The following is a 21,870-nucleotide window of genomic DNA, read 5'->3' as shown; positions in this document are numbered from 1 at the left end:
AAAGAACTCAAAGGACGCCTTGGACTGGTATAAACAAACGCTAATAACAATGAGTTATCGTATATGCATCGAACAATAACTGTGAACGAAGCAATGAGGGTGTTACCGTGGTTGAAAAACATTTTTATTGGTATTTATCTCAAAACATGCATTCAGTAGACACATCGCTTTGACTCTAAACCCCGGAATGTAAACAAGACTCAACATAATATTAAATATTACTTAAATTTGGAAAAATTTATACGTGTTGACGAATCCTAAACTAACTAGCTAATTAACTAACTTACTAACTGACCACTGATGCTCATTTGGGGCTCTCGCAGATAAAGTATCAATTAGTTACTAGTCTTTTCTTAAATAATTTCAAACAAATTGGATATTTATCGGGCATCTCCAATGGTAAACTATTATAGTGCCTCATTCCTCTTGCTATACAATTCAGACCAGTAATGTATCTCCTGTCTGCAATAAAGCAAGTCTCGTATTATCTGAACAAACAAGAACAAAACCAAACTGCTACATTGTGTATTAGGATAGGAAGATGAAGGCAAGCAAGCAAGCAAGCGAGCAAGTTGCCTATAGCTAGCCCAGGACAGCAGTGCGTCAGCCTGCTAGTACTGTTGTTTACTTGCGACTAGCTTACCTGCCTGCTTTCCAGGCAAGCATGGAAAAGTTAAAAGCGGAATTTATACATCTACTGTACGTTTTGAGCCAATGTACATTTCTCCCGTCGTATATTAATTAGAGAAGTAATTTAATTTTTCTTAACTTTCATCCTCAAGGTTAGTTTCGGGTTCTATGAGACTTTTTCTAGCCTTTTCTCTCAGCACTATGTCATATAATCTTATTCTTGACATTCGTAATCGATTTTGTGGACACTAAGATGCCTATTAAAATTTGCTTTATTTTTGGTAGATACACCTTGTCATTCCGTTAGGCACATTTACCCATGGTGGAGTATCTTCATTCTGAAGATAATATTGTTTAAAAGTTAAATTGTTTAACACTGTATGAATGATGATTAATAGGAACTCGTCTTCATTGATGTCAATCAGTTGTTGTTCAAATGTTACCGATATCACTCCAGTTTATGTCCGGCTCCTTAGCTGAATAGTCAGCGTAGTGCTCTTCAACTCAGAGGGACCCGGGTTTGATTCCCAGCCGGTTGGTAAATTTTAACCTTAAATAGTTAATTCCCTTGGCTCAGAGACTGAGTGTTTGTAATCTTCCCAACATCAATTCATGCACCACACACAGCACTATCCTCCAATACAATAACACGCATATTTCTACACACGGCAGATGCCGCCCTCTCTCTTTGGAGGGTCTGCCTTACAAGAGCTGCACCAGGCTAGAAATAGCGATACGAAATTATTACTCCAGTGTACCACAGGATATGCGGACGAAGAAAAGTAAACAACTACCTTGTAAGTTATCAACACGTATTCAAGGACATCGGGGCGACAGATTCTTTTTCTTTTAGTAGCTGATTAATGTCGCTCTAATATTCGTAGATTTTCAGTGACGTTGAAAGAACAAAATATGACTAGGTCTTAGTGTCAATGCACTCCTGATATTTGCCTTGTGTGAAAATTGGGAACCACGGATATTCGTTTCCAATGGGCTTCCAATCCTGTGTCTGTGAAATGAACAGAATCGTTCTCTCGTGATCGTCGAAGACCTCTTCAGACAAGAGAAAAATGCTGAAATGTTATTATTTCCTGACTACGTAAAATTATTTAAATCAGTTAGGAGTAATTTTGAATGTATCATGCTCCAAACAGACTTCAAGGAATTAGATAATTTATTGGAACTTGCCTTTGAATAAATGCTAAACAATCAGTGATAAAAATATCATTAATTCCTTTAGAGAAAATTCGTGAAGAACAGGATCTCGAAGTTAAAATGACCAACGAGCTAAAATTTAAAACTTAGGTAGAAGATACTGTAGGCAATGCTCACTCAGATTTGTTACCAGAAAATCGTTCGGTTTTCTTAGAGAATATTGAAGACACTGTTTAATGCATTCATTAGACCAGGACTAGAAAATACCTCAATTATATGGAACGCAAACTCCATGAAGTATGTTAATCTAATTGATAAATTTCAAGGAACATTTATTATACATGTTTAGTATAAAATATTTTGTTAGTATCCTTGCTAAGCATCCACGGGAGATGTGCACATGTTTTAGAGCTAAAATCATATTATCATAATATAACAATATTACTTTCAAATCCACCTTCAAATGCACCTTTTCTCAATGCAAAATCTATTCTTTTATTATAATCCATCTCTTACTTGGCCATAAGCTGCACCTTGACCGGCGAAAAACACGATGAAGACACAACGGGAGATAACACTCAAACGGGATTCACTAAATTAGATTTGTTTTTAGTGATAATTTGCCGGTCCCTTGGTGCAGGAGTAGCGCGTCTGCCTCTCGCCCGGAGGACCCGGGTTCGATTCCCGGCCAGGTCAGGGATTTTTCTCTCGACCTGTGGGCTGGTTCGAGGTCCACTCAGCCTACGTGATTAGAATTGAGGAGCTATCTGACGGTGAGACGGCGGCCTCGGTCTCGAAAGCTCAGAATAACGGCCGAGAGGATGCGTCGTGCTGGCTACATGGCCCCTCGTAATCTGCAGGCCTTTCAAGGGCATTAAGTGCTGTGGGGTTTGGGTTTTGGAGGTGTTAATTTATAAGTGGTTGATGGAACGTTGACGCGTGATTTAGTTGTAGGATTTTAAAGTTTTATTCCTGCCAAGGAAAATGATAGGGCCTGCATTTCCTGCATAAGGTAATAGGACTGACGATAATAAATTGGAGAAACAACAACACGGATTATATTCTTCATTCCGAGAACAAACACAGATTCACACAAGAACACTGTATGCTGCACTATATAGAATTATCACTCCGTACAATCAATCAATCAATCAATCAATCAATCAATCAATCAATCAATCAATCAATCAATCAATCAATCAATCAATCAATCAATCAATCAATCAATCAATCAATCAATCAATCAATCAATCAATCAATCAATCAATCAATCAATCAATCAATCAATCAATCAATCAATCAATCAATCAATCAATCAATCAATCAATCAATCAATCAATCAATCAATCAATCAATCAATCAATCAATCAATCAATCAATCAATCAATCAATCAATCAATCAATCAATCAATCAATCAATCAATCAATCAATCAATCAATCAATCAATCAATCAATCAATCAATCAATCAATCAATGGTCTTAATATAGATTTATGTTAAGTTATCGAAACGTCAGTTTACTACATCTTTTCGTGATGTGTTACATACTGCCTTGTAAGATAAATAACACCTTGAGATTTAATTGATTGTCTCCAGCTAGTACCGATATCAATTTTCCTTTCCTTTATCTATGTCTTCTTTTTTTAGCAATTATTTCATATTGCTCATTATGTTAATAATAATAATAATAATAATAATAATAATAATAATAATAATAATAATAATAATAATCGTATGGCCTCAGCTACCGTGTGCAGACATTTCGATTTGACGCCATCTGGCTGTCTGCTCGTCAATTTCGACGTTCCGTTTTACTGTAGGCCCACTAGATGGCAGACCGAGAAAACCGAAACTCTCTTGGGCGTCTAAGGCTGAGATTTAATGAATTATGTCGGGTAAACACCAAATGTGTCACCAGAGATCTTTTACATGCCGACATCGTACGACATGGAGTGTCGAATAGACTTTTTTCCGCCCTTCAAAAATCCGACTACCGAACCCGCTATCTTGGGATCCGGAGGCCGACACTCTACCAACTGATCCACAGAGGAAGCTGTTCATTCTGTTATGTTACTGGTTATCAATAATTGAGCATGGACTTATAAATGTTCACAATCATAAATAAATAAATAAATAAATAAATAAATAAATAAATAAATCCATTTAGATGATTAGCAATGAGGCATCCAACAACATTATACGTAGTTTATATTCTCCGCCAGTCCCAGATATTTGGTGATATTACCTGTGTTTCTGCTATTTTTCCATGCGTATAGCACCTGCTGTTCAGTCACTGTATTTCACGAAAGCCCAATGACTATGATAACATGGTCCATTGTCAGTTTCATAGAGTGTGATGGACTTTATCACGGCTTCGAAATACGTTTGACAAAATCTCGCTTCAAAGCTCGGATTAATTTCATTCAAATCACAACTATGATAATGGATCATTGAGGTTAAAATATCCACCAAAACTGATGAAACCCTGGGTAAATTACACCAAAGCTCTTCTTTGTTGTGAAAACCACACTTTCGTAAATACATTAATCCATTTTTCAGCATTCTATGCTATGTATTCAAATAGACGTCACACAGCCAGTAGTACGTGGCATTGCGTGAACTGTAATACCATGGGAACTGTGTAGGTGTTTTGTCATTCATACACTAAGGGCCTGTACTACGACAGCCAGATAAAAGTGCGGTATAAATTTATTTGGCAGTTTGGACATTTATCTGGAAGTTCGGTTGAATCCGCGTACTACGACTTTCGTTTATGTGCAATCTGGGAAAATATTCTCGAGTATAGCTATGCCGAAGTTGGAGAGGCTGTTAACGTTCTTATCTGGGACTTAGCTCTTATCGGGGACGCTGCTGTAAAGAATCAAGATGGCTACTCATGAAGATGAATCTACATCTGCATGATGCTGTGCGAAATTAAGTTGTTACAATGTAATTTATGTATATATTTATAAAGTATGTCATGCTTCCTGTCCAGCTATCACAGAATTCTTAAAAATTTCCCAAGCTAGTAAGTTGTTGCTACTGAGAGTATGAGTAGTACACAAGCAGTCAACCGTAAGTTTCATCGGTAGCCGTGGTCGTTAGGGCATCGAAGTTTGCTGTTAAGTAGTTTTTCGTGCGTTCGAGTCCCAATAGTCTAACATTTTTTTACCATTGTAAATGGTAGTCGGTAGGTTACTAGAGGTGATAGTACACATTTCCTAATCATTAAAATGCGTGTCAAAAGCGTGGGTTCTATTCCAAATCTATCCGCGACGCACATATGGAGTAAAGGTATACGACGTTGTTGATGACGATTCGTCCGTCGAATGAGGATGTTAAGGAAATTATATTTCTTTTACTTCATAACAACTTGCTACAAAAGTATTTACGCTAAAGTGAGATAAATGCTTGCCAGTTACTATTCTCACATTGTATTGAAAAGAAAGAAACTAACTACTTATTCAATGAGCAAACAATACATTGAATTAATAATAAAATTAATGATGCCACGTTGCATCAGTGGCATTAATTACGAATATAAACTTTACATTCGTCGTAACGCGCAACCTCGTAAATAGTACTAGACAAAAAAGATACATAACCTGAATCTTAACTTTTGCGTCCAGGTTACATTTTCAGTCTTTTTATTTTCTATAACAGTTTCAGTTTCGTTATACAGTTAATTAATTTTAACATTTCTTCGTATGTGTATATCATCATCATCATCATCTGTTTACCCTCCAGGTTCGGCTCTTCCCTCGGACTGAGCGAGGGATCCCACCTCTACCGCCTCAAGGGCAGTGTCCTGGAGCTTCAGACTCTTGGTCGGGGGATACAACTGGGGAGTATGACCAGTACCTCGCCCAGGCGGCCTCACCTGCTATAGTGAACAGGGGCCTAGTAGGGGGATGGGAAGATTGGAAGGGATAGGCAAGGATGAGGGAAGGAAGCGGCCGTGGCCTTAAGATAGGTACCATCCCGGCATTTGCCTGGAGGTGAAGTGGGAAACCACGGAAAACCACTTCGAGGATGGCTGAGGTGGGAATCGAACCCGCCTCTACTCAGTTGACCTCCCGAGGCTGAGTGGACCCCGTTCCAGCCCTCGTACCACTTTTCAAATTTCGTGGCAGAGCCGGGAATCGAACCCGGACCTCCGGGGGTGGCAGCTAATCACGCTAACCACTACACCACAGAGGCGGCGTATGTGTATATTTCAGTCCTAATTCTGTTTTTGACCTGGACTTCCACATTATAGCTTAATAAGAGTCTGATATTGGATTCTAGTAATACGATTTCAAAAGGAATAGAGCTAAACAAACGAAAACACCAGGGAACACGTATACCACCGTGCTAAATTTCACTATATTTTCAGTAACCTTATTACCAACCCAATAAAAATGTTACTACATCTTCCGCATTACAATCCCGCCGTTAAAATCCGTTGGTAGTACGCAAGAAAATATTTAACTTCTAGTTTGCAAAACTGCAGCCTACGTATCTGGCTGTTTATCTGACAGTCGTAGTACAGGCCCTTAGAGTTGTAAATATATGGACACTTGTATTCATAGGCGACACTATAATTATTAAGAAACACCTCTCATTCCTCCACGAGTTTACATTGTGGAAGGTTTTTTTTTTTTTATTTGCTTTACGTCGCACCGACACAGATAGGTCTTACGGCGACGATGGGAAAGGAAAGGCCTATGAATTGGAAGGAAGTGACCGTGGCCTTAATTAAGGTACAGCCCCAGCATTTGCCTGGTGTCCAAATGGGAAACCATGGAAAACCATCTTCAGGGCTGCCAACAGTGGGGTTCGAACCTACTATCTCCCGATTACTGGATTCTGGCCACACTTAAGCGACTGCAGCTATCGAGCTCGGTACATGGTAAAAGTTAAGCTATCTTTTTCGTTACAGCGTCGCTTATAATACTGTTGCTAAGTACTCTATCCTTTCATCTGTACGGTTTGAATTCTCTTGGTCAATTCCTGTTCATCCTCAACATATAATTATGTTATGATTTGCAATAAATAATTGACTTTCCCTTCGTCTACGGACATTACATATGAATATCCGATATACTTTATATTTCGAGAGTTCAGACCCTTTCATCCTTTACCTTTCCCAATAAGAGCGTTCGGCGATTTCAGTGACAGCGCGCCATATGTCTGTTTGGACACCCCCTAGGGGGTGCCTATTGCGGTGCCAGTACCGGTGCGCTATGCCGCGCTCCTCACCTGGCCTGTTGTAGAAAAATAAGTATAAAAAGAATAAAATATATTAGAGTGATAATAATAATAATAATAATAATAAAAAGTGGTGGAATATTTACTGTAATGTGGGTTCATTAGTGTGGTAATATGGCGAAACGCAACGTTATTCGTGGTGTGCCATGGCTGGATGTTAGATAAATGTCTAAATTATTCGTTGAGCCAGCGGCAAGGGCAAATTTGGATGGTCACCCATCCATGTTTTGACCACGCCCGGTGTTGCTGTGGTTGACCGGGCCTTGCCGCTGGATTGTGCGCTGGAATATGTTTATATTCCTGAGTATCGGGTGGTTATGATACTTTAATTTAGAAATACAGCATTTAATGTGGAAGTAGACAGCATAGGAAATGCGGCAGTTCGTTGTAGTGCACCCGCCTCGGTGTCCGATTGTTCCAGTGTTTTGTTAGAGCTTTTAAGGAGTGAGGTGCTTGTGCAGTTAAGGAAGTGAGGATATGTTCTTGCTGACTTGGCGGGGGTGGTATACTTGGAGACTTTAGTCTAAAATGAGTTGCTTGCTTGGCATGGGGGGTGGGGGGTTCTGGTTATGGGTTGATATGAGATTTAGAAGTAAGTTCAGGATGGTGGTGGTGTCCTGTCTGGTCAGGTAACTGGGCTGTTGGGTATAGGGTCCAGGGTTCGAGTGAGGTAGGATATTGGTGGCTGCATGTACTGTAGGTTTAGTGCTTGACTGTAGATGTTTGGCGTGTCTGTAGTGTTCCTTCACTGCCTTCTTGATAAAGGGACAGCCAGGGAATGAGGCGGCATGACTGCCTTGGCAGTTTGCACACCTCGGTTGGTCCCGCGGTACCGTGCAATCAGTGTGACGGTGTGAGCCGCCACATCTGTTGCAGCGAGTAGCCGCAGTGCAGGTAGCTGCAGAGTGGTGTAGTAGAAGGCAGTTGAAGCATTGTATGACAAGGGAGGGGCGGGGTGGGTCGTGGGTTCGAGTCACTGTTGTGTTGGTTTTATGTGTTGGCTGTCTGGCAGTCCTAGGAGCAGATTTTTTACGTCTCCTCCTAGTCTGAGTGTACTTGTTTATTGTGTCCGTGCCCGGTTGTGAGACTGATAGGGTCTCAGTCCCGGGTTCGGTTTCAGGTTGGGGGGAAAGGGGGGAGGTGAGGGGTGCATCATCTACGGTGTCATCTGTTTGTGTTGCTTGGTGCTGAGTGTCAGGTTCTGTTCGTGTGGCTGTTTCCATGTCTGAGGTGTGTTCGGAGCAGACTCTGTATTGGATGTTCTCAGTTCTTAGATGTTCAGAGATTGCATTGTAGCTTGCTTGTCTGTTAGTAGAAAATATTATGATACATCCATTACAGAGCTCTTGCGCCATTTGTACGTGTTGAATGACGGGTTTTATGGCTGTATATGTGTTTTTACGGTGGACGTACAATCGTTTGGGTGAGATGTCACTGAATGGGTCATAGGGAAGCGGGAAGATGAAGGGGTAGGAGCTGGAATAGCGTTCCTTGGTTCTGATTACAAGTGGTTCGTTGAAGTTGGGTGGGTCCATGGTTTTCAGTGGGAGGTCGGTGTCTCGGCTACTCAGTCCACCGAGGTGGTCCCGACAGGGCTGGGTTAGGGCTGGGGAGACTTGGGTGTTTGTTATAAAACACTGGAACGGTCAAACTCAAATAGAGGACCGGCGCGCTGATTAGGTGCTCGCTCAGTGGGCACGGTCGGAACAAGTGTAGTTTTACCGTGTCGCAACGGGACGAGTTCCGAACCAGTGACCACACTGAGGGCTCTGACAAATTGCTCGATACAGGGCTCTGACAAATTGCTCACAGGCTGGCTTGGTTCTGCCTATTCTTGGCTGGCAGTTGGCGATTGTTGGATTCAAACAGGCTGTGTGGCAGGGGGCCTGTTCTCCGAGAGCTAGGGGCTCTCTGGCGACTGGGCTTCGTTGCTTGGTTGGTTGGTACTGAGTACCGTAGTTTTCGCAGTAGACGTGGTGAGCTAGCTTTCAGGGTGCTAGTCTCGCTGGAGCTTGGTGCTGGGAGCGTCTGTACAGTGCGAGCGCTGGACTGCGAATGTGTTCCATGTGTGTGTTTTTCAGTGACAGCTCTCCTAAAATAAATAAATAAATAAATAAATAAATAAATAAATAAATAAATCAATAAATCAATAAATAAATAAATAAATAAATAAATAAATAAATAAATAAATAAATAAATATGAAATTCACAGCCTGTTTTCAGTCATTTGACTAGGTCAGGAATGGATTGAATGAAGCCCCCATCTAGCGGCGAGGATAGGAATTGTGCCGGGTGCCGAAGCCTGTCGCACTCTCCTGGGGCAATGATTAATGACTGATAGATGAAATGATATGATAGTGGAGAGAGTTGCTGGAATGAAAGATGACAGGGAAAACCGGAGCACCCGGGGAGAAACCTGTCCCACCTCCGCTTCATTCAGCATAAACCTCACATGGAGTGACCGGAATTTGAACCAGGGGACCCAGTGGTGAGAGACCGATGCGCTGCCGCCTGAGCGACGGAGGATAATAAATAAATAAATAAATAAATAAATAAATAAATAAATAAATAAATAAATAAATAAATAAATAAATAAATAAATAAATAAATAAATAAATAAATTTCCATGTTTAGTTTAAATCTGAGAAGAGCCTCCGTGGCTCAGGCGGCAGCGCGCCAACAAAGCGACCACTGTGTTATATTGTCATTAATCGTGGCCCTAGGAGAGTGCGACAGGCTTCGGCATCCGGCACAATTCCTATCCTCGCCGCTAGATGGGGGCTTCATTCAATCCATTCCTGATCCGGTCAAATGACTGGAATAAGGCTGTGGATTTTCATTTTTAGTTTAAATCTGAGAATAGATGCTTGTATTCGCATAAATGTAATTTCATCATCACTTAGCTCACAGATTTTATATGCACACCGGACAAATAACGTGTCTACCAGGAAAGTATAGTATGTTCGCGCCACGAATCACAATCGCGCATATGTCAGCACTGAAGGCTTAGATGACTAACTGGTATAGGTCAGAGATGGTTCTGTGATGCTTTTTGGATGCTGTCCGTACTCATTCAGGTTACCGTGAATATGAACCTGGATTATTATTTCAACATTTTCGGTGACCAAGTGTTGCCCTTCATTCAATATTTTTATGATGAGTATGGTGTGCACACTCCCATTTTCCAGGATGACGACAGCCGTATATACAGGGCTGCACGCATACGTGACTGGTATGACGAACACACAGACAACCTGTCGCACCTCGCCTGGCTGGCTAAATAAAAATTTGCGGGATTATTTGGAGCAACGGGTGAAAAGCAGAAATTACCATTCTCATAAATTGATGGCTTTAGGGGATCTCATCATCAGCAAGTGGCTAAAACTGGCATATGTGAAGAAATCTGTGGACTCCTTTTCTGGCCGAATTAAGACGGTTATCACAGCTAGAAGCAGTGTTACACGATATTAGAACGATATTCCCAAGGGATTATTCATTTTGGTTAGATATAGCTAATTGTTGGACTCATCGTGGACGGGGATGTTATTATATAATTGTAGCAGTTATATCATCTAGTGGAGATGCGTGACAGCAGAAAAGAGAGAGCACACCTCAACCAAGAATAGTTTGTGTAATGTTACTGTTGATTAGTTTTATGGGTTCGGACATTGTAAGCGAAAACAGTTAGTTGTCTTCTGGCTCGGCGGTATTAGGGTAACCAAGGTCAAGGGTATGTTTCATTTCTCCCTCCTATTATGACTCTCAATATTCTTGTTTTTCGTCTTCAGGTTTACCTTTTCATTTCGATGGCCGGTATCATTATCTTCCTCTTCAGTATGGACTGATGACTAATTTGTGTTTTACATTATAAAAGCAAACATGACAGCGACGAACGTCATCGGGAGTCAACTTGTTACCAGGATGCTGCAAAAATATGTGTATGTATCAATATTCGGCGCTGATGGCCTGGGCACTAAAAATATAAATTCGTGAATATCTATCTTATCGTAGCCTGTATACCAAAAATGTGTGAAATTCTCACTCGAATTCACGTCCTTCCGGTGAACCGAGCACTTCTTTTCCATCACTTTTATTATCCATAGTATTTTGATAAAAAATGTTACCGGAAAAATGTAACATCTACTGTTTTAGTCTCCTCACTATTGCTAAACTGTACAGTGAACATTGCTTTACGTCGCACCGACACAGATAGGTCTTATGGCGACGATGGGACAGGGAAGGGCTAGTAGTTGGAAGGAAGCGGCCGTGGCCTTAATTAAGGTACGGCCCCAGCATTTGCCTGGTGTGACAATGGGAAACCACGGAAAACCATTTTCAGGGCTGCCGACAGTGGGGTTCGAACCTACTATCTCCCGAATACTGGATACCGGTCACACTTAAGCGACTGCAGCTATCGAGCTTGGTCTGAACTTAAGTACCGAGCTTCGAGAAATTTTGTTCAACAATATTGCCGTGATACCGACGCAAACAAACAAACAAACAAACATTGGGGATATACTGGGTCTGAACCATAATGTTGGCAGCCCTGAAGATGCTTTTCCGCGGTTTCCAGTTTTTGCACCAGGCAAATGCTGGTGATGTAAGTTAATTAAGACTACGCCGGCTTCATTCCCACTCCTAGGTCCGTCCTATTTCATCGTCGCCATAAGACATATCCGTGTCGGTGCGACGTAAAGCAAATTGTTTAATAATAATAATAATAATAATACTATATTTATTGAAAATATTGTATTTTTATTTCCTTAGATATTTGATTTGTGCATTATCCTTTAAGAAATGTGTGGAAGATGAAGATAAGTATAACCAGGCCTAAGATTAAAATTGACGGACTGCGGTCGCATGAAGAGACGTGATGCAGGAAATATCAAATTAGGAAATGAATCCTTAAAGGAAGTAGATGAATATTACTTGAATACTGAAATAACCAGTGATTGTAAAAAGGTACTTCTTCTTCCTTTCTTCCGCCTTTCCCACATCTTGTGGGGTCGCGGGTGCGATCTATGCCACACATGTGGATTTGGCTCTGTTTTACGGCCGGATGCCCTTCGTTTCGCTTACCCTTGTGGAGGGATGTAATTACTATTGCGCGTTTCTGTGTTGGTTGGTAGTGTAGTGCATTGACTGAATATGAAGAGGAGAGTGTTGGGACAAACACAAGCAACCAGTCCCCAAGACAGAATAATTAATCACACGAGATTAAAATCTACGACCCGGCCGGGAATCGAACCCAGAACCCTCTTAACAGAAGGCCTCAACGCAGACCATTCATCAAGGAGCCCGAGATAAATAGGTTAGCAGAATCATTGATGCTACGGAGGGAAACCTTCAAGTCTATGGGCCGATGACCCCTAACGTAACACTTTTACCACATACAGAAGGACATAAACTTACTACTGTTAGTTGATAAACGACTGCTGATATCATTATCATAGCTATAGAACCTTTATTTATTACATGGAACTTGAACCAATGACAGAGATTTTTTATTTTAAAAGTAGTGGTAATTGTTGATTAAAGAATAAGTACTGCTGGGCAACCATCCTCCCTGAATACTAATCAGAATAGGAAAAAACGTGTGGTCCTTCGAAGGGTGAAGGTACGGATGAAAGAAAAAGAAGGTTCTCGAAGGGCGTGAAAATGAAAGATTCTCTAGGCTTCGCACACCATCGGTGTTGGAAGAGACAACTGCTAAAGGCAGGTGATATACTGGATGTGTAAAACCCACGTGTATTAGCCGGGTTTTAAACTTTGGCCAACGATGAGATGTCAGTGACGAGTTCACTTTTCCTGTCTGAATAAACCAAAGACAATAGCCTCTTGCTCAAATTCTCATCCAACTCCTTTCTAATAACGCGATTTTTGACTTTGAGAAACGCTCTATCCGTAATACGAACATATCGAATTATTCTGTACACGACCAAATGAGCAACAAGTCATACAAAACAGTAAATCATTTCGTTGCTTTGGCTCTTCTCAGTTTTTCATATGATAGCCTTTCCGCTTGAACTATGCGCATTCTGTCGAATTCCAGGAGGAGCCTGTCTTGGTTGCCGGAATGGCTCGTACAGTATGTGGGTTGGGTGGACCGAGGGGTCTATGGCCGGCGAGCCTATGGCCTGCCATATGGGGAGAGACGTGTAATTTATGCTTACATCATCACCTTCTCATGTCGTTAGGTACTCTGCGGTGAGACTAGAAGCTTCAGGATGGAATGTGACGAAATATTCACTAATCGTAACATTAGTTATTGGTTTTAATATTAAAAGACTATCTACATAATCTGTGACTGTGTACTTGGGTATATAGAATTCTCCAAGAACATCTGAGCGTTTACATGGGTGAACGAAAACTCGCGTGTTCGCCTCGAGGTGGTGCATGCAACCTTTTCAGGCGCACCCAATGGTGGTGAGCCCCACGAACCATTTTATTCACATATCAGCCCTCCTGCCATTCTTAAACCTCCGGCAGTACCGGGAAACGAACCCGGCCTCCGAGGACGCAGCTTATAGTGCTAACCGCTACGCTACGGAGGTGGACGTGAAATGCAATAGTATTTGGCTTTACCATGGGCGCACTTTGTACAGCCTCTTTTGCCTTTTCCACCCTTCTCTTTGTATATAACGTGTATTTTTCATTTAGGGACAGGTAGGATTATTGGGTATGAAATAACTGAATACTTAGTATTTAGACCTCTAATTGATTCCATCTTCATTCCAAAAGCTACTGATTTAGATGAGTGGAACAAAGAAAGAAGTACGAAAGGTTATTTAAAATTTCAGTAACACTACGAAATTTGGTGCATTAGGAGGAAGTAAATAACTCTCTAAGGAGAAATTTCGATCAACTTTACCTCAGCAGGCGTGCAGTGAATCATTTAATTTATCAGATTTCTTCAGTAGCACAGCGTGGTAAAACCAACAACAGTACAACCAGTATTTGGGTTATTAAACCAAGTATGTATGTGTGTGTGTGTGTGTGTGTGTGTGTGTGTGCAGCGTTTCAACCACAACAGATGAGCCTAATGGCACGCGCAGGGTGACATGCTTCACATCCCCATACATTATTCTCAATAAATTTATTTATTTATTTACTAGCTGATGTACCTGTGCTTCGCCACGGAATTCTCAGAAAGACTGTCTTTGTGGTTTTTTCAACTGAGGCCGATATCTTCATTCTTCCAAGTGTTGGATCCCTTCCATTTTTATTAGTGCTATATAGAGGACGGGTGCTTAGTTGTACTTCCTCTAAAACAATAATCACCATCACCACCACTCTTATGTAGTCGGTACGGTAAAACTAAATAAGACATAAATGATCGTAAATTGTATTCTCTATAACTTTTGTTATGTAGTAGGCTACTTTTCGATAGGACCAATAACATAGGTAATTAAAAATTTAATTTTACGCACCTTCCCTTAAACTACCATTTCAACGAGGGCGAATAAACTTATTTATAGCGCAGACTGAAGTTCCTTATTTCCCGACTTTACATACCGATTTTCATTAAATTCTGTTTACCCATTTTCTCGTGAATACAAATTCATGAATATCTCTCTCATCAAAGCCGGTACGATAAAATGCATAAGACATAAATGATCGTAAATTTAATACTATGTAACTTTAGTTATGTAGTATTTGTCAATAGGACCACTAATAACATAAATATTTGAAAATTAAATTTTAGAACTTCCCCTAAACTACCATTTCTCTCAGCATGAATAAATTATTATGGCCTAGATTGTAGCGACTTATTCCCCGACTTTACATGCCGATTTTCATTCAATTCTCTTCAACCGTTTTCTCTTTTTACCTTATTTGAGCACCTTTTCCCTTCCTTTTCTTCCATCTGAAATTTGCACCTAAAAATCCTTACCCTGGTGATTAGAATATTGACGGTTAGTAATAACTAAATGTGAACATTAAGAAATGATAAAGATTTATACAAACCAGGTAGATAATGTTTGATATTAATGAATAAATAAATTGCTGTGACGTCTACTATCAGGGCCGTAACGTTAGGGGCTGCATGGCCTGAAATGTAGGCGGAACAGGACTTTTAAGGGGCCCCGCAGTCTCCTCACAAAATAATAATAATTATAATAAAGGAAGCACCACCTAGATGGAGATTATTGCCTAAAGCTGTGATATACCGGGAATGTGAGTCAATGAGAAAAAGAAGAATTGCCTTTTTCTGTCATATATCAAGATTAGATGAAACAAGGCTATTGAAACAACTATTTAAGTAATTTTGGAAAAGTGAAACAAAAAATAAAAGATTCAAAGAAGTCCAAGATGATTTAGAAGAGTCGGACACTAGCTTTAGAGAAATGAGTACAGAGTTTCATACGTCCATCAAGTTACCAAAGTTATCGTCAACTAATGTTCTGTTGATCAGAAATTCTATTCATAACAGTAAACAGATCTCCCATGCGGAAATACAGGATAACTCTGATACGCTACGTTACTCAATCGGGAAGATAAGCAAGCATGGGTTGTTGAACGTGTAAAGCGTACCATCACTTTATCTCCACATATTCAATGTGATACCGACAGTTAATTCGAATATTTTGGTGATAATTTTCTAATGTCATGAATGTGGAAATGTAACATTTGTTTGGTATTTTGCTTTACGTCACACTGACACAATACTTCTTATGGCGACGATGGGATAGGAAAGGCCTAGGAATGGGAAGGAAGCGGCCGGGGCCTTAATTAAGGTACAGCCCCAGCATTTGCCTGGTGTGAAAATGGGAAACCACGGAAAACCATCTCCAGGGCTGCCAACAGTGGGATTCGAACCCACTATCTCCCGGATGCAAGCTCACAGCTGTGCGCTCCAAACCGCACGGCCAACTCGCCCGGTAACATATTTGGTATTTGGCAGGTGAAAGGTTATCTTTATTTCTTTTTTCGTGACTGTTTTAAAGTCACATTAACTCATAGAATGTTTTCAGTGACGCAAGAATGGGAATGGGATAGGACAGGTAGCGTAGTAATAGCGGTCTTAATTGAAGTACAGCTCCAACCTTTGCCTGGTGTAAAATTGGTTAAAATGGGAAACCATGGAAAATCATCTTCATGTCTGCCGACGGTTGATTTCGAACAAACGATCTCCTGAACGCAAGCTCATAGCTACTTGACCCGAAACATTCAGTTAATTCGCTCATTGGTGAAAGTCCCTATTTGTTACCCAATAATTCTGGACTTTCTTCCACTCAATGCGATGCGTTAACATACAGACCACTGTGTGAAAGACCATTAGCCGCCTTATAGTGATGGCTACTGAATGTATGATTTGAAGCAGTGTATGGAATCATTGAAGTGTCCGAGTCAATCGATTCACAGGAACGCCGAGCTCACGACACACGATTCAGCTGACTCGCAGCATACAGTGCTGAGTGGCATATTCACGGATCAATGATACAGAATCCACACATGGCTTATATGTCTTTTCACGAGAGTTTAATCCTAATGTAAACAAACAGGCGGAGCACGTTGCCTTTTTCATGTGGACATAAACGTAGTTGATTAGAGAAGCAACCGTCGCACTCACTCGACTGTATGTGAGCTCGAAGAAAAGTAGTACGTGGCATTAATTTTATTTTAGCTTAGTTTATTACATTTAGAGAGTTTGGAAGAGTACGTAAATATTTGTCATATATACCGGTATATATATGTTTAAAAATAAAAAATAGTGATTAAATAACGAGAAATGAAGGCACAAGGCGTGGTGTAATACAGGAAGTCTTCTCGTAGTGAGGGAAAGTCCCAAGCTGTACAGCGTGCAGATAAGGTGTTGCATCTTGCAGCAGCAGTCAGTGTCAGTATTCATAGTGAGAGAAATGAAGCAAGAGGTAGGACCATCGCGTGTAGTGAAGCACAAATCAGGAAAACCGCTCAGAAGTGACCATAGGCAGTGCAATTTTAATGTGTTCAATAAACTAAGTGAACAGAATCCAGGTTTAGTCGTTTATTCACAAGTTCAGATGTTCGCACTGTTGTCTTATGCGATGCGCGGCCCTGCACGACCGAACACGAGACGTTGACGGGGTGGAGGTCGGTACTACACGCTCAGCGAATCACAGCACTTTCTATGGCGAAGGAGTGGACATACTATGTTTACATCAGGATTAAACTCTCGTGAAAAGACATATAGCGGTACACTCGACATTCGCGGGGAGCCGAACTTCCGTTGCAGCGATATATACAGAGCCATAGCACACTGAAAGAATCTTCCCTCGCGCTCCACTCATTTGAAAATAATACCCACTTAATAATAGACAGTTTTATATGCAGTGTTAAAAAGGCAGTCAAAACATAATTCCAAAGTACCTAGCTTGTAAGTAGGTAGGCTACTAGGTTATTCTATTTACCGTATTAGTTTTTATCAATCAGTATTTTTATAACTAGTTGAGATTCTACAATTCATTAAACTCAGCTCTCTAGCCTACCCGCTTGGCCGAGTGGATCCGACGGTTGAGGTCTGGCCTTCTGACCCCAACTTGGCAGGTTCGATCCTGGCTCAGTCTGGTGGAATTGAAAGGTTCTCAAATACGTCAGCTTCGTGTCGGTAGATGTACTGGCAAGTAAGAGAACTCTTGTGGGACTATATTGTGGTACCTCGGCGCCTCCGAAAACCGTTAAAGTAGTTAGTGGGACGTAAAGTCATTAATAATCTAGCCTACTCTATGACTGTAAGTCATGCTCATGCTCATGATCACTCGAAATTGTATGTTTTATATTGGGAAGAACCGCTCGGTATTCTCTCAGTTCTTATGTCGCATCATTGCACAATACTTCTATAATCGAATCACGAGATGACCTTGTACGTGGACTGAGTAAGTGAGCCGACTGATTCAATAGCTTAAATAAAAAATATCTTTAATCAGAAAACCAGTGGGCTAGTGTATAAATCGCAGGTAGACTATACAAAATATGACTATATACAAATCCTTTGCTGATAGAAAAAGACATTTTCAAAGACGACCGAGCTAGTTGGCCGTGTGTTTAGGGTCGCGTAGCTATGAGCTTGCATTGGGGGAATGGTCGGTTCGAATTCTATCGTCGTCAGCCGTTAAGATGGTTTTCCGTGGTTTCCCATTTTCACACCAGGCAAATGCTGATGCTCTAACTTAATTAAGACTCCGGCCACTTCCTTTCCACTTCTAGTCCTTTCCTGTCTCATCGTCGCCATAAGACCTATCTGTGTCGGTGCGACGTAAAGCAACTTATTTGATTTATATTTAATATGTAGGCTACTTATTGTCCGACTCATTGGCCGAATGTTAGTGGTACTGGCCTGCGGTTCAGAGGGTCCGGGGTTCAATTCCCAGCCGGCTCGGGGATTTTATTCGCTTCTGATTAATTCTTCTGGCTCGGGGACTCGATGTACGTGTCCGTCCCAACATCCTCCTCATCATATTCAGGCAACATACCCACACTACCAACCATCACAGAAACACGCAACAGTGATTACATCCCTCAATATAGGGTTGGTGTCAGGACGGGCCGTGAAACAGGGCCAAATCCACATGTGCGACGCAGTTCGCACCCGCGACCCCACAGGTGTGGGAAAAGCGGTAGGAAAAGAAGAAGAGGAAGGCTACTTATTGTAGACACAGGTATTTTTACATCTAGTTCGGTATAATAAAAAGTTGTGACTTTCAGAGAACTGTGCAAAATTATAAGGTATAAAATCTGAGTTTTATACATTATTATTGTTACGGAGTTATCCATGGAAGGCAAAGGTGAAAGAAGGTGCGGGCTGGAATGGGTCTAACTACAAGTCTTAAAGATGAAATTAAAGTTTAAATAAAGGTTATATTTTCAACAGATAACAACATTTAACAATTTTCACTAAGTGAAATAACAATAAAAACAGAAAGCACCAGATAAGGGGTCTTTACAAATCCTGGGCAACGAGCCCAAATTCGTCCATCTTGAGCTCTCAGCTCACAACCACAAAATACCAAAAGGGCAGAACGCCCCTAATTATATGGAGCACTAGCTCCCAGCAATCAAAATGTCACGCCTCCCCGAGGCACCTTTCGTAATACCAAAAAGAGCTGACCCGCTCTCGATCTTTCAAGCCTATTAAGAGGCCATAAACTGACTTTACACTAAACTGCCCTTAAGGCATACTTATAAATAAACAGGGGTAACCTGTACCCATTCTACCTGGGCCTTATTGGAGAAAACCTAGGTTAATAAAAACGGCCCAAAACGCAAAAGGAATGGAGGTGTGAATTAGCACTCCTAAATACACATTTTCAAACCTAAGTGTCGCTAGGCTGATCACACAGGGGCTAATCCCAAGCTAGGGAGGTGACTCGTATGAGAAAACATTAACACATTAGGAAAGAGAGGAAACGGTCACGAAAACGTAGTCACCTCAATTTCAAAATGAAGGGGAGCTCGAGAGGGTAAAGCACTCTCTATCCCCGAATTATAATTCAAGTTATGTGAAGTTTTTACAAGTATTGAAAGGCTTACATATTTAAAGATATAGGTTACATATTAAAGGTTATGAACCTTCCCCGCGAGTTAAACTGCTGAGCTAGCAAGAAATAAAGATGTTAAAAGGCCATTCATTACCTTGTTGAAGAGCTGCTGCCTGAAGAACGAGGCGCTTCCAGCCCCCTGCTACATATTCACACACTGAGAAAGATGTTATACGAGTGGCCCGGAGACAAGAAAATCAGCAGTTTTTATACCCTCGTGGAAAGTTCGAGACCTTTCATGAATGATAACAACCCGCCCTCAAACTTTTATTGGCTACAGTACACAGTTACATACAAAATTGAAGAAGAAAGCCCCGATTGGCCGAAAATTAATTACAGAAATTCCTGATTGGCTACATTCAAAACAGGCGGAAAGAAAGGATTAATATTGCCAACCCACAAATGACAGAACAAAATTTAGCCCTTTATAGGGCAGTACTCTGGGGAACAAAACTAAAATTTGAAAAATGGAAAAATCATCTCTTAAGGGAAGTAAAATAATGATTTTAAAGATATTTTGCCTAATTTTGTTATTACGTGACCGATAAGGCATGGTAAGTATACTTACCAGAGACCGCTTATAGTACTGCATTACAGCCAGTGGTCTCTGGTAAGAATACTTACCACTTCTTCGATACAATGAAATGGTAAGAAATCTAGTGTTCTAAATATTTATTTTACTATCGTAACTGAAAATTAACGTAAGTGGGGATATCTGAACAATTCGTGAGTAGAATATAAACTACAAAAGCACAAAAAACAAAAAAATGGATAAGATGACACAGTGGATAGCAAAAATTTGCCTTACAAAGTATCGGACACTGAACACAGAATGAACTTCACACTTTATATGCTAGGTTTGTGGAATGGCATAAAACATTCCAAACAAAGAGCTACATCACACTGAACACACACTGTTGTCGAACGTTTTTGTTTCTTTGAAGTGCTACAGTGAGCACATCTTCGAAAAGTGGGACCCTTTCTTGGAAGATGATTTCCTACATTTGTAAGTCTTGTAGCATTTGGGATTGTTTGTCGCCCGTCTGGATGGTTTCTTTTCTTCCCTCTGCCGACCGTTGCCACTGGACCTTTCTTCACACGTCCGCAGTATGACCCAATGAGCTCCGTTGCCAGCAATGATCTGTATTTTAGGTGTGTGAGTGGTTTTGTGTTCGGACTGCATTCCTTCAAGGTGATTTTATACAATATAAAACTGTTGACAATGCACGCTTCAATGCAATAATAGAAGATTTTCATCCACTATCTGCGAGATTTCCAGGATATGTTGTAAGTGGAATGTAGTTGATCAAAATGATCAACTCCACCCATGTAAGCATTATAATCCTTCACAGATTCCGGACAAGAAACAAGATCTCTTTTTCCTTCTTTGTTAGTCCTCAGTACCTGTCCTTTGGATTGAGCATTATGCATTGTACTGATAACAGTTACACACTTCTTACCTCTGTCCTTCCATTTCGAAATACCAACATCACCAGCCATAACTGCATCACTTTCGCCCATTTTCAACATTCTGTCAGGAAAAACGTTGTCTTTGGGGAAAAATTTCCTTGTTTGTCTGATTGTCGCACAAGCGAAGAAACTTTTGGTTAGGAGTCTCTTCATCATAACGATGTTGGAAAAGAAATTATCAAAGAACAAGCAGTACCCTAATCCCTCAAATGCATGGCAAAGTTTGCTTATTACACGTTCACCTAATGACAATTCAGTGCTTTCCCCTTCATGCTTGCCTTCGTATACTGATATACCTAAACAATAGCCTGTCACTGCACAAGCTATTACCCATATCTTGAATCCCCTCTTTATAGGTTTCATTGGCATAAACTGCTTGAGAGAACTTCTCCCTTTGAAGCCAACCATAGATTCGTCTATCGAAAGGAAACGTGAGGGATGGAATACGTCCTTGAAAACAACATTCAAATGGTTCAACAATGGTCGCAGTTTGTACATTCTGTCATAATTTTGTTCTCCTTTCTTTGGCATTTTTCAGTTATCATTCAGGTGCAGGAATCTCAAAATCTTGAGGAACCGCTTCACTGACATTACTGCTGAAATTCGATTATTGTGGAAGTTGCTGTCATTGCTCCAGTAAAGTCTGAAACTAGGTAAGGTATTGAACCCCATTATAATTAGTAGCCCAAGAAAAGCCTTTAGTTCATCAACCGATAAGCCTAGCTCATAATGATGTTGTGAAGCATACAAGTTAGATTGAAGAACAATGAGCTGCAGGAATGTTGTAGGTAGGAGCAACATGAAAATTTTCAACGGACTGTTTATATCTACTTGAGCTTTATGC

The 21,870-nt window shown here is 40.7% G+C and overlaps 1 protein-coding gene across 1 annotated transcript in view; it reads right to left on the bottom strand.

Moving 5' to 3' along the window:
• LOC136858735 (serine-rich adhesin for platelets) overlaps positions 1-21,077 on the bottom strand; it is a 274,358-nt gene extending 253,281 nt beyond the window's left edge. The window contains exon 1 of the mRNA XM_068225735.1: positions 20,961-21,077. Coding sequence (XP_068081836.1) covers positions 20,961-21,077 — 117 coding nt within the window. The remainder of the gene's footprint in view (positions 1-20,960) is intronic.
• Positions 21,078-21,870: the final 793 nt, after the last annotated feature.

This window comes from Anabrus simplex, chromosome 1 (genome assembly GCF_040414725.1).
Source record: "Anabrus simplex isolate iqAnaSimp1 chromosome 1, ASM4041472v1, whole genome shotgun sequence".
Taxonomy (NCBI): domain Eukaryota; kingdom Metazoa; phylum Arthropoda; class Insecta; order Orthoptera; family Tettigoniidae; genus Anabrus; species Anabrus simplex.
Note: the sequence above shows the minus strand (reverse complement) of the source record. Positions and strands in the feature narration are given on the sequence as shown.